The 13668-nt window shown below is 42.3% G+C and overlaps 1 protein-coding gene across 1 annotated transcript; it reads left to right on the top strand.

The window, feature by feature from the left end:
• Positions 1-321: 321 nt before the first annotated feature.
• Positions 322-1908, top strand: LOC306997374 (uncharacterized protein). Its single transcript, XM_079610676.1, has 2 exons — positions 322-1448; positions 1502-1908. Exon 1 carries the CDS (start codon positions 400-402, stop codon positions 1405-1407), a length of 1008 nt encoding a protein of 335 aa, XP_079466802.1. The 5' UTR covers positions 322-399; the 3' UTR covers positions 1408-1448; positions 1502-1908.
• Positions 1909-13668: the final 11760 nt, after the last annotated feature.

Genomic DNA, 13668 nt, shown 5'->3' with positions numbered 1-13668 from the left:
CAACGTTCCCACTGGCGAGTGGTCCCTACACACACAGACAGTGCGTCTGCTGTGGAAAACGTTCGGCAGAGCGGAAATAGACCTGTTTGCAAACCAGGAAAACGCTCATTGCCCAGAATTCTTTTCGAAGAGCACGAACGCGCTGGCCAGAGTCTGGCCCCGCCGCCCGCTCTTTGCTTTTCCTCCTGTCTCACTCCTGCCTCAAGTGCTGGAGCGTATCAGGGAGAGCGGATGCTCAGTACTGCTAGTTGCTCCATTCTGGACGAATCAGACCTGGTTCCCAGCTTTGATGCGACTGAAAAGTACTGCCCCATGGCCGATACCAGTGAGGAGAGACCTCCTCTCACAGGCCAAGGGCTCGATTTTGCATCCTCACCCCGAGCTTTGGTCCCTACACGTATGGGCCATAAACGGGTACCCGCTAACCTCCCAAGAGGAGTGTTAGACACGATCGAACAAGCTAGGGCTCCGTCTACTAGACGGCTCTACGCTTCCAAATGGTCGGTGTTCTCTGGATGGTGTTCAGATCAAGGTCTGTCACCACTTCAGTGTGGAGAACCGGAGATTCTCTCCTTCTTGCAAGAGCTATTGGATAAGGGAAGAACCCCATCCACGCTCAAAGTCTATGTGGCTGCCATATCAGCGTTCGTTAATCCAACGCTTGGCCGTTCACTAGGCAGGAACGACCTGGTGGTCCGCTTCCTGAGAGGCGCCAGGAGGTTAAACCCTCCAAGGCCTCCTTCAGTCCCCGTGTGGGACCTTTCTACAGTGTTGAACGCTATGAAAGGGGCCCCTTTCGAGCCTATTCACTCAGTTGACATGAAACACCTGTCTCTCAAGACCGTGTTTCTTTTGGCTCTCGCTTCAGTGAAGCGTGTGGGAGACTTGCAAGCGCTCTCAGTGAGAGCTTCTTGTATGGAGTTCGGGCCAAACGACTCTATAGTCGTGTTGAAACCGAAGCATGGGTACGTGCCTAAGTCCCTCAACACACCGTTCAGGGCTCAGGTCATCTCCCTGTCGGCCCTGCCGGCCTCAGAGGACGGAAATAGCTCCCTTTGCCCGGTCAGGGCATTAAGAGCTTACGTGTCCCGCTCCGCTGTTTTTCGACAGACGGAGCAGCTCTTCGTTTCGTTCAGCGGGCGCTCCAAGGGACGAGCCGCAACGAAACAGAGTCTGTCTCGATGGGTAGTGGACGCCATTGCGCTAGCCTACGCATCTAGAGGCTTGGAATGCCCTTTGGGCATCAGAGCACATTCCACGAGAGGCATGGCCTCCTCATGGGCTTGGTATAGCGGAATCTCGTTACAAGATATCTGTATGGCGGCAGGCTGGGCCTCCCCGTCTACATTTATTAGGTTCTATAACCTAGAGGTTCCTGCGTTGCAGGCTAAACTGCTCTCGGTCTAGAAGACTATGTATAAGTGTTCCTGCCCCGCACTGCGGCCCAGGTCACTTCAATGTCTAATATGTATAAGTGCTCCTGCCCCGCGCTGCGGCCCAGGTCACTTCAATGTTTTAAGCATCACTCACTGACAATGTGTCCCATGAGCATGCTATTACCCCTCATATATATCTATATTTACATATATATGCTATTATGCCTTGAGAGGCACTACTATAAGGGATGATGCTATTTTAGCCGCTCTCCTTATACTTCTTGGGGTAGGCGCTTGTATACCAGGGCGCGCGCGCCCTTAGGTGTCTGTGTCGATCCAAGAACACGCACGGCGGTTTGCATAGGGTTCCCGTAGCGTTCTTTCGACGCAGTACGAGAGAACTCTACGTAAGAGAACGTACTCGGTTACTAACGTAACCTCGGTTCTCTCTAGGAGAGGGAACGAGTACTGCGTCTCATGCCGTGCGTGTCCACGCTGCGTCGCTTCATTGACGAAAATCGGCGTGTTAGACAGCTATGCTCGTATTTATAGGCCTAGGCCACGCCTGTTTGGGCGGGAGGTGACGCAGAAGGGCGCGAAGCGTCCTCATTGGTCAGCGTCCTGGCCTCGCATAGGCTGTGCTTTTCTGGCAGAGCAGCCAATGGGTGAGCTGTATTGCTCCGCCTAGGTTGTATGCTTCAGAAAAGCGTTTTACAATATTACAAAATTAAGGATTAATTTTTGGCTTCAATCTCGACAAAGAAATATCTTTCCCGTAGCGTTCTTTCGACGCAGTACTCGTTCCCTCTCCTAGAGAGAACCGAGGTTACGTTAGTAACCGAGTACGTTTTGACCCCTGCCGGTTTCCTTGAACCTGTCTCTGGATTCTCCTCATAATAAAGCCTGCGTTTGGATCACCACTGTCAGTTCCATGTGCAGTTTCATGACAAATGTGCAGGTGGGTGTGAATGATCCAACAAGGTCATGAATAATGTCCTAATTCACACCTGAGAAGACAAAGACCCGCTAATGCTGCATACTAATGAGCCTTTCATTCATTCATTTTTCATTCATTTTCTCTTTTATTATTTTCATGAAAATGCATTGTTTGTACTAATCACATACAATTCACTTACATTTTTTTTCCCTTTACATTTCCATGATCATAAAGGAGCAGATGGAAGAATAATATTCTTATATTTATCTGCCCCCTTTATAGACATAAATAGTAGATGGCATTAACATTGTTCCCTCCACCATCACCCAAAATGTATTAACATAAGAAGTAGATGACAGTAGCATCACCCAAAATATATTAACATAAATAGTAGATGTCATTAGCATTGTTCCCTCCACCATCACCCAATATCCAACATATCTGATATTTGTTTACATTTTTTACATTGACCACGTACAGTCCAAATCAAAATTCAGTTTGATATAATTCAAGTTGTTTCTTTTTATAACTCTTTTTAAATTCCAAAATATTTTTACAACATTTTAAATCTTTCCTTAGAAGATTCCATGCTTTTACTCCAGCAACAGACCAACATATTTGTTTCAGATTTGTTCGTGCTATTAGATGTTTAAAGTCATACGGCCGTCTGTGATTTCCATCTTCAGAAGTAAAAACAAATAACTTTTGTAAGTCATGTGGAAGAGCTTTGCTTCTAGCTTTAAACATCACTAAAAAAGTTTGTAATTCTACAATGTCTTTGAATTTTAATAATCCTGACCTAATAAAGAGTGGATTTGTGTGGTCTCTATATCCTGCTTTGAAAATAATGCGAATGAATTTTTTCTGCAACATAAATAAAGGCATAGTGTTACTATGATATGTATTTCCCCATATTTCTACACAATAGTTTAAATAAGGCAAAATCATTGAACAATATAGCATTTTCATTGTATGATACGGTAAACTGTATTTAACCTTATTCAAAATAAATAGGCTTTTTGCCATCTTATTTTTTACATGCAATATATGACTTTTCCACGTCAATTTTTCATCTAAGGTGACTCCTAAAAATCTAATTTCAGACACCTTCTCAATATTTACATTATTTATAGATAAGCTGACTTCCTCCTTTCTTTTATTGCTGAATATCATAAACTTTGCCTTTAAAGATATTTTTAGATAATTTATTTACATCAAACCACAATTTTAGTTTAACCATTTCAGCTTCAATATTTTTAGCTAAAGTTTTCAAGTCATTTCCTGAACTGTATAAATTTGTATCGTCTGCAAATAATACGTGGTGTAATTTTTTTGAAACCTCACAAATCTCATTTATATATAAAATAAAAAGTTTGGGTCCTAAAATTGAGCCTTGTGGAAGTCCACATTCAATATTCATACATTCTGACCTATGACCGTCAAACTCAACATATTGTTGTCGTTGTTGTAAATAGCTGGTTAACCAGTCCAGGGGCCTGTTTCAATAAGGAGGTTCAACCAACTCTGAGTTAAAACTTGAACTCTGAGTTGACTTACCCTGAGATGGGAAACTCTGAGTTTTCGGTTTCAGATCAGCTGAAATTAGTTAGTTCAATCAACTCTAAGTTGACTGACTCTGAGTTGAGCGCGTGCACCACAACTATAAAAAGCCATTATCAATGGAGCGCAGATATTATGAGTGACCATGGCAACAGCGCCAGACACAAAGAGGAATTAGCCTACTGTTATACAGTGTTGGGTGTAATTAATTACCAAGTAATCTAAATATTGTAATTTAATTAAAGGGATTACTCTAAATTCTTCTGTAATTTAAAATAAAATATGATGTAATTACATTAAATAGGCTACTGCATAGACTATAGAACAATTCTGTATAAAACAATAGTGGATTTAACATACATTTTTAAAAGGTATATTTTGAATGTAACCCTCTCCCTCTACACACTTTGGTCAATTCAAGAATAATTCATGCAATTGTATATTGTTCATTTTGAAAGCATTAAAAGTGCAGTTTCTTGTCTCTCCTCATTGTTCAAGTGGTTGAGGTTGATATGGGACTTAGCAATTAATAATAAGTAGACCAATACTTTCTAAAGATAGTAATTATTACATTAATCTAATTACACTGTTGAAGATGTCATTTGTAGTTAGTAATTAATAACTATTTTAGAGTAACTGTTATAATATCAGGTGAAACTGGAAGAACAGTTATTCAACCTAATTTTAATTTGCATGTAGGCTAGGTGCAATCCTGCAGGCATTAAAAGAATGTGGCAGCAGCTGAAAATAAAAAAAATATAAAAACGTAATTCAATCAGGTAAGGCTTGAGCATATCATGGGTGTAGGCTATTTGACTTTACAAACATTTGACATATTACATAACTAAATAGCATCCAGTGTCTAGCAGTGCAGCAGCATTTTTGGCTGAGGGAATTCCTTCATCAGAGCCAGTCACTCCCGGAGATCCAAGGGCCTTCATAAAATGTAAGAGGTCTATGTGTTATTTTTTATATAGGGTATTTTTGATATTTCCATTTATTTTACTTTGGGTTGGGTTTTTCGTTGGTCCCAATAGATTCTGATATAGAATAGAATAGAATAATTCTTTATTGTCCACCTGGGTGGAAATTTTTCTTTGGCTCACCAAACATACAATACAAGTAGACATACAAACAACGTCTCAAACGTAATAAGGAAATATTTCTAGATAAATAAAAAAGAAAAAGATACAATGTAAAATATCATAATGAGATATTGGGACTAATCTATCTGGAGACTAATATCTGTCTTTTGGAGCCTCCTGTCCCAACAGTTGTAAGTTGCCTACTCAATACACCAGAAATGATGACAAATAGTGTTATAAAGTGTACAAATGCTCATCTTCACAGGATGATGGGTATGAAGAAACAGTTTCTGCGCCACAGAGAGGCCTACAGGGTAATGTTAATATTATGTCTACACATCAGACAATCTACACATTCACATTTGTATGTGGCGTAGCCTATAGAATCAAAGTTTATATCTAAGTATAAACGGACATTCTTATCCCCCAAGTGATTTTCAGTAAATGCCACAGTTTAATTCTGTAGAATTTGTTTAGAACTACATGATGTAACTCTAATGTACTGTATTTTCAGTTGCCAGTTAAGGAGTTATATATACTTCATCTTATTAATTTCTTTTTTAAAACAGCGGAAAAAACAGCAATAAATAAATGTACAGAAAGAATGAATGAAGTGTTTAAACACCGCTTCCTCTTTAAAAAAGGGGAGGAGACCGCAAGAAACTCTGGGTTTACTGAAGAAAACCTGCTCCCCACCAGATTAGGTTCACAGAGTAAGTTGCCATGGTAACTGACTCTGAGTATAAGTTACCCCTCTTTCAGAAACGGGCTTGACTTACTCTGCTTTCCCGGGTTTGATATACCTCCCATTCTGAAATGGAAAACCCAGAGTTTCCCTCATTTCAGGGTTAACATACTCAGAGTTTTCACTTAACCTCCTTTCTGAAACAGACCCCAGTACAACTCCTCTAATTCCATAAGTATATAATTTAGAAATAAGAATTTGATGATCTATAGTGTCAAATGCCTTCTTCAAATCAATGAACACTCCTATTGTGTATTTATTTCTGTCTATTGCGGTTGTTATGTCTTCAATAATTTTCGCGATAGCCAAGCCTGTAGACCTATTTGACCTAAATCCGTACTGATTTTCATGTAATAATTCATGTTTTTCAATAAAGTTATCTAATTTATTAACAAAGAGTTTTTCCAACACTTTAGAAAATTGAGGTAGGAGAGATACTGGTCTATAGTTATTAAAAATATGTTTATCTCCAGTTTTAAAAAAAGGTATTACCTTAGCTATTTTCATACTATCTGGAAAAACTCCTTGTGTAAAAGAATAATTAATTATATAATGTAATGGTTTAATAATGCAATCTATTGTGTTCTTTATTATTTTCATGTCAATACCATCACAATGGTCTTGTTTTTTAGCTTCTGAACCACAGACAATATTTCATTTTCAGTCACCTCACCTAGATACATTGACTGCATAATCCTATTTTCCCTTTTCCAGACTCCCCCTAGCTGATTACTAGATATTGGTATTTCGTTTGCTAAGTTAGATCCTACATTTACAAAGAATTGATTTAGTTCATGGACCATTTCATCTTTATTATCAATCACCCTATTGTCCTTTTCAAAATATTTAGGTAGTTCCGTTCGTCCAGTCTTATTCCCAATTACATTGTTCAGAATATTCCATGTAGCCTTTAAATTATTTTTATTTTCATGTAACATTCGATTATAATAGTCCTTTTTTGCTTGTCTCAATATATCAGTCAACTTATTTTTGTATTTCTTATAACGTTTTTCTGCATTCTCTGTTCTTGATTTGATAAACTCCTTATAAAGTCTATTTTTCTTTTTAGAGGCATTTTTTAATCCGTTTGTTATCCAAGGTTTACTATTTTGCCTTTGTTTGGATCTGCATGGGATCTCAGGACAATGCTTATTATAGAGAGTAAGATAACATTTAAGAAAATAATTATAAGCATTATTTACATCATCTGTGTACACCTCTTTCCACTCTTGTTTAATTAGATCATTCCTAAACTTATTAATATGATCAGCACTCCTTTTTCTTTTATATATTTGATGATATACTGTTTTCTTAGGCAACTTATAGTCAAATATTGCAAATATAGGCAGATGGTCGCTTATATAATTTATTACCAACCCACTAGTAATGTGATTCTCCAAAACATTTGTAAATATATTATCTATTAAAGTTGCACTAGTTGTGGTTCCCTTTCGAAGGGAACTCGACAATACGTCATCGACGCTTTGGGGAAACGCCTCAGGCGTGACAGGTGTCTGAAATCACAATCAAATCACGGCAATCACATTGGCCGGCGACAGCCCGTGAATCATTACGTGAATGATTAACGTGCGACCTGGAAGTATATAAGGGCGCCTTGCAAACATGACAAATCATCTTTTCGTCTTCAGGGACTGTTTTGTCTGTAACCGCTTTTGAAAATCAGGTATTTATGAAATGCACTGAGAAGGCTGAGTGTTTTCAACTGTGCTTTTTCTGTCTGGGAAGGAAGAGCGCGCACAGGCAGTTCTTGAGGGAACTGCCTGTACAATTGCGAGCGTTTTTCTTTGAGAACGCTCCGATCTCGTCTGGCCCTCTCCTTGTGAGAAGAGGGCTCAGCGTCTGGGGGTAAAAAAAAAAAAAAAAAGGGATCCCAGATGAAGCCCGCCGATCGCCTTGAGAGGGGTATAATCCTCTCAGGCGATGCGGCGGCTGACGAGATTAAGCAGTGAGTGCTTTTCCGGACAAACAGGAGATGGCTGATGAGGGTGGTGATAATCAATCTTCTCAGCCACCCTGCCCCGTGTATGCTGAACTGGTGGTTTTATGGTAACGTTGGGGGAAAAATCGCTCACTATGAGAGCGTTTTTTCCCCAGTCATAAAACCACTAGCTCAGGTGAGCCTTTCATTTCTTCCCGATCTCATACTGAGATCGAGAGGACATGGAAGAACCCATACTCTGCCCGTGTCCACCGACATCAGCGGGCTAGTCTCACTGATGTTGAGGTGATAGGAGAGCATGGGTATGTGTCGATGCCGCCCATTGACGAGACGTTTGCAACTATCTCGTGTCTGGACAGGCGTCTACACTGAGAGCTCAAACCCTGCCAGTTGAATGGCAGAGCATACACGCCAGCGGGTCAGGCCGGTGCTACCCTGCACATCATGGCGGTGTTGCAGGTACACCAGGCCAATCTGCTGGGGGATCTCGTCCAGGGGGTGGGGCCCCTGAGGCGGTTACTGAGCTGCGCCACGGAGTGAACCTGGCCGACATCGGGGAGAAGAGAGAAAGTCTTTCTCCTCGATTCGCTGCTTTCGCCCTCTGAGCTTTTTGGCACCTCCGTGTAGGCGGTGGCTGGAAAGTTCAGAGAGGCGAGGGCGCGCTCAGCTGTATTAGGACAAATACATACCGCTGAGATCCGTATCCTTACCCAGACAGACGGGAGGGCCTGGCCCATCATGGTCCGGGGACCTTAGACAGGGCCAGAGAGCCAGTGTCGCCTCTCGTGCGCCTCCTCCGTGGAGGAGTAGATCGCAGTAGAGGTGCAACTCCCGCAAGAAGAGGGATCTGAGGGAGGTGATCCAGCACGATTGCACACAGCATCGGCATGGATCACCTCCCCCTGAGGGCGTGAGTATATCTTAGCCCTCTCCTCTCTTCCCCGACTCCCCAGACGCTTTCTACATCAGGCCTGAGGCTGGGCTCATGGTGAGAACAATGTTCTGTTGGCCTGCCTCTGCTTGGTTAGGAGAGTGCCTCTTTCAGGCATGTAAAGGTGGTAGACCCCATGTTCATAAAGAACTGTCTGGTAAGTCTTCACTTCGCACGCCGCAGGTGAGCTGAGTGGTCTTCTTTAAGAGTAATTTTGTGTGCAACTAACACAAAAATGTATCTCTCTACAGACCTCGTTCCCTGTATAGAGCTATGGGGTCATGTAAGGTACATTTTTGGATTATTAGGGCCCTGAAGTCCCCCTTTAGGTGGCTAGAACGACTATCTTAGCCCTCGGGCTGTTAGCCACCTCAGGGTAGGGTAGTTGGTCTCCTTCCCATAGGATTTTCATCTTGGAGTATAGACTGACGCTAGTGCTTCAGATAGATCTTATGTCCGGTCCATGGGACCGTCTGACTTCCTTCCTGAGTACATCGCCCCCTTGAGCTCTGTTTGGGTTTTCAGTGGGCTGAGCGATTCTGCAGCCAGTTGTATGAAATAATAACTATTTTTCTAGTGAGGCTGTGGCTCGTCCGAGCCCTCAGGTAGATCTATGCTTGCAGGCTGGCCCTCACCAGGGCCGCCTCTGTAGCTGGCCTAGGCTGTGCCAGGGATAGTAGGGGCGCTCTGCTTTAGCATTTCTGCCTCTGAACCTTCACTGTGTGAATATAGGTTCCTAGCATCCCTGTATGACAGCCTCCTCCAATGGGAGTCGTTAGGCCAAGGCCCGCCCCTTTCTCTGCATTCTGGGGCGACAAGAGTAATGCAGCGTGGTGCAGAGGCATGGTTTACAAAGATCCTGGGTTAGCCCTCAAATAGGCCTCCCCGGTACAATGTGTCTTTATTGAGCAGGGTTAGGCCGCCTTTCGCCTCACGCAGAGGCTGGGTCTGTCTGCCCGACCCTGCCGTGCAGAACTAGCATACGGATATGGGCTGCCAGTATAGGCTTTACTCACCTCGCTGAGCTACTGCTCGAGCGTCGGGTTGTAGGTGGTTGGCTCACAAACAAGCCCCACTCCCCTAGGTTGGGCACAGATACTTTTTCTGTCACCCCTAGAGCCACTGGCGGGCCCGCACCCTGGTAAACCTCAGGGTGAGGTGGAGAGTATTCCCCTGTGATACAGGGCAGGTCTGAGTCTTGCACACTATGCTCGGACTATGCTCTAGGTCTTGCACACTATGCTCGGATTGCTCGGAGATCGATTGCTCCTGTCTGCCTCGCTGTGACTGCTGCTGCTGTGAGTTTGTTTGCTGCGTCTAAGCCTCGTATTAGCTTCGTATTTCTTTCTGTTTTGAACCATCATTTATTATAAATTCTAGTTGTTTATACTACTAAATACAGCTTACTCAACATCTCAGATTAACCTGACATTGCTCGCTTCCGTTATTGTCAGCACAACACGCTAACTCGCTAGCCTTTTACCGCACCACCCGTGCGCTCAGTTATTTATTTTTCTCTCGCGCGCCCGCGCCTTTGAGTTCATAAAAGCCCAGGTGAGTAAGAATCAGTCAACAAACACGGTGAGTAATGTCTTCTCCTGTTATTGTCACCTGCACTTCATGTCACATGTTTACCATAGCCTTCTCTGTCGGCAATATAGGATTTATATGTGATAAATGCAAGGAGTCAGTCAGGCTGACAGAGAAGATTTCAGAACTAGAGACACGCATCCAAACTTTAATCGAGAATAGTAAGAAGAGTGCTAGAGCTTTAGATACTATTTTGGATGCGCCTAGCCTAGTGAACTCTTTACATGAGTCGGTTCCGGCTGAAGTAGAGCCCGTGCAGCAGGGCAGATGGGTGACAGTGAGGGATCGCTCTAGTCGCGGATCAAAAAACCACTTTTCCGTTCCGATAACAAATCGATTTGCCCCGCTCAGTGAAACACCCACTGAGAATTATTCTGATTGTGCCCTAGTTATTGGCGATTCTATTACACGGAACGTGAAAATAGAGACACCAGCCACCATAGTCACATGTTTGCCGGGAGCCAGAGCGCCTGACATCAAAGCAAATTTGAAAGTGCTGGCTAATGCTAAACGTAAATTCTCTAAGATTATTATTCACGTCGGCACTAATGATGTTCGACTCCGCCAGCCGGAGATCACCAAAATTAATATTAAAGAGGTGTGTGAACTTGCAAGTACGATGTCAAGCACTGTAATTTGCTCTGGCCCCCTTCCTGTTCGCCGGAGTGATGAGATAGTTAGTAGATTGTGTTCACTCAATGGCTGGCTGTCTAAGTGGTGTCCACGAAATAATATAGAATTCATAGACAATTGGAAAAGTTTTTGGGGCAAACCTGACCTGTTGAAAAGAGATGGTATTCATCCCTCCTGGGATGGTGCTGCTCTTCTCTCTAGTAATTTGGCTCATAGTCTTAGAGATAAAAATATGTTAGACCGATCACTTCTGCTACTAAAGATTGCTTTATCAATAATCTTCCTAATCAGTTTCATCATCTCAGCATCCCGGATAGCTTAGAAGAACTTGATATTGCAACAGAAACTTTTAACGCTCTCTTTTCCAGCACTTTAGACACAGTTGCTCCGCTGCGCTTAAAGAAGATTAAAGAACATAGTCCAACGCCGTGGCACAACGAGCACACTCAGGCCCTTAAGAGAGCAGCCAGAAAAATGGAGCGCAACTGGAAGAAAACAAAACTAGAGGTGTTTCGGATTTCATGGAAGGAGAGCTCGATTGCTTACAGAGAGGCTTTAAAAGCTGCTAGATCTGCTTATTTTTCAACCCTATTAGAAGAAAATAAACATAATCCTAGGTATTTATTTGAAACAGTGGCTAAACTAACGAAAAAGAAAGCTTCAAGCCCAGAAGCTTCCAAGAAACACAGCAGTAATGACTTTATGAACTTCTTCACTTATAAGATCGATAATATCAGGGACAAAATTATAACTATGCAACCGTCTAATACAGTATCGCATCAGGAAGTGCATTGTAGTCTCCCTGAGGGAAAATTTGATTCATTCATTGCTATAGGAGAGGAAGAATTTTGCAAACTCGTCAAATCATCTAAATCGACAACGTGCATGTTAGACCCTATACCGACTAAGCTGCTGAAAGAGATGCTTCCAGATGTCATAGATCCTCTTCTTAATATCATTAATTCATCTTTGTCTCTAGGATACGTACCAAAAACCTTTAAGCTAGCTATGATTAAACCGCTTGTTAAAAAACAGCAACTTGATCCTACAAAACTAGTCAATTACAGGCCGATCTCTAATCTGCCATTTCTGTCAAAGATATTAGAAAAAGCAGTATCCTCACAACTGTGTTCCTTTCTTGAAAGAAATGATATCTGCGAGGATTTTCAGTCCGGATTTAGACCGTACCATAGTACCGAGACAGCTCTCGTTAGAGTCACAAATGATTTGCTCTTATCATCCGATCGTAGTTGTATCTCTCTATTAGTATTACTGGATCTTAGTGCTGCATTTGACACCATTGACCACAACATCCTTTTAAATAGACTCGAACATTATGTTGGCATTAGTGGAATTGCACTAGCATGGTTTAAATCATACTTATCTGACCGTTATCAGTTTGTAGCAGTAAATGAAGAGATGTCTTATCAATCACAAGTTCAGTATGGCGTACCACAAGGCTCAGTACTAGGACCGCTGCTGTTCACTCTGTATATGCTACCATTAGGAGATATCATTAGGAAACATGGAATTAGCTTTCACTGTTATGCCGACGATACTCAGCTGTATATTTCTTCAAAACCTAACGAAACCTACCAATTCACAAAATTAACGGAATGCATAGCTGATATAAAAAATTGGATGACTAGTAATTTCCTACTACTAAATTCAGAAAAAACAGAGATTCTAATTATTGGACAAAAAACTTCCACACGTAATAACCTAGAGTACTGTCTAACACTTGATGGCTGCTCTGTTAAGTCTTCGTCGTCGGTTAGGAACCTGGGTGTGCTCTTTGATACCAATCTTTCATTTGAAAGTCATGTGTCTAGTATCTGTAAAACCGCTTTCTTCCATCTTAAAAATATATCTAAATTACGTCATATGCTCTCAATGAATAATGCAGAACAATTAGTTCATGCGTTTATGACCTCAAGGCTAGATTATTGTAATGCTCTACTGGGTGGCTGCCCTGCACGCTTAATAAACAAACTACAGCTAGTTCAAAACGCAGCAGCTCGAGTTCTTACTAGAACCAGGAAGTATGACCATATTAGCCCTGTTCTGTCAACACTGCATTGGCTGCCTATTAAACATCGTAAAAATTTTAAAATATTGCTGATCACTTACAAAGCACTAAATGGTTTAGCTCCGCAGTACTTGAGCGAGCTCTTAACGCATTATAGTCCTTCACGTCTACTGCGATCTCAAAATTCCGGCCAGTTAATAATACCTAGAATATCAAAATCGACTGCTGGCGGTAGATCCTTTTCCTATTTAGCACCAAAACTTTGGAACAGTCTTCCTACCATTGTCCGGGAAGCAGACACACTCTGTCAGTTCAAATCTAGACTAAAAACACATCTCTTCGGCCTAGCATACACATAACACATTATAGACTTATATAATTAGGCTGCATAGTTTAGAACAGCCGGGACCGGGAACACTTCCCGTAAATCCTGATGTACTTGGTACATCATAAGAAGGATGGCGTCTACGCTAATATTAGTCTCTCTGTCTATCCCGAGGTTTACTGCTGTCCACCGGAACCAGGCCGTATCCAGATCTGATGAAGGACCAGCGCCAGGACACGACGACGACGACGCTGACCTGAAGTGTCAACCAGTCTCTCCTCCTCTCCACTCCGACTTCAACCAACCGGAACTGGACAAATACTCTGATTCATTCTGAACTTCATACACTGTTCACTCATTGGCCAGAGGAGAACTGGCCCCCGACTGAGCCTGGGTTCTCCCAAGGTTTTTTTCTCCATTCTGTCACCTGATGGAGTTTTGGTTCCTTGCCGCTGTTGCCTTACCTTCTGGCTTGCTTAGTTGGGGACATTTAATAT

This window comes from Phoxinus phoxinus (genome assembly GCF_949152265.1).
Source record: "Phoxinus phoxinus genome assembly, chromosome: 4".
Classification (NCBI taxonomy): domain Eukaryota; kingdom Metazoa; phylum Chordata; class Actinopteri; order Cypriniformes; family Leuciscidae; genus Phoxinus; species Phoxinus phoxinus.
Note: the sequence above shows the minus strand (reverse complement) of the source record. Positions and strands in the feature narration are given on the sequence as shown.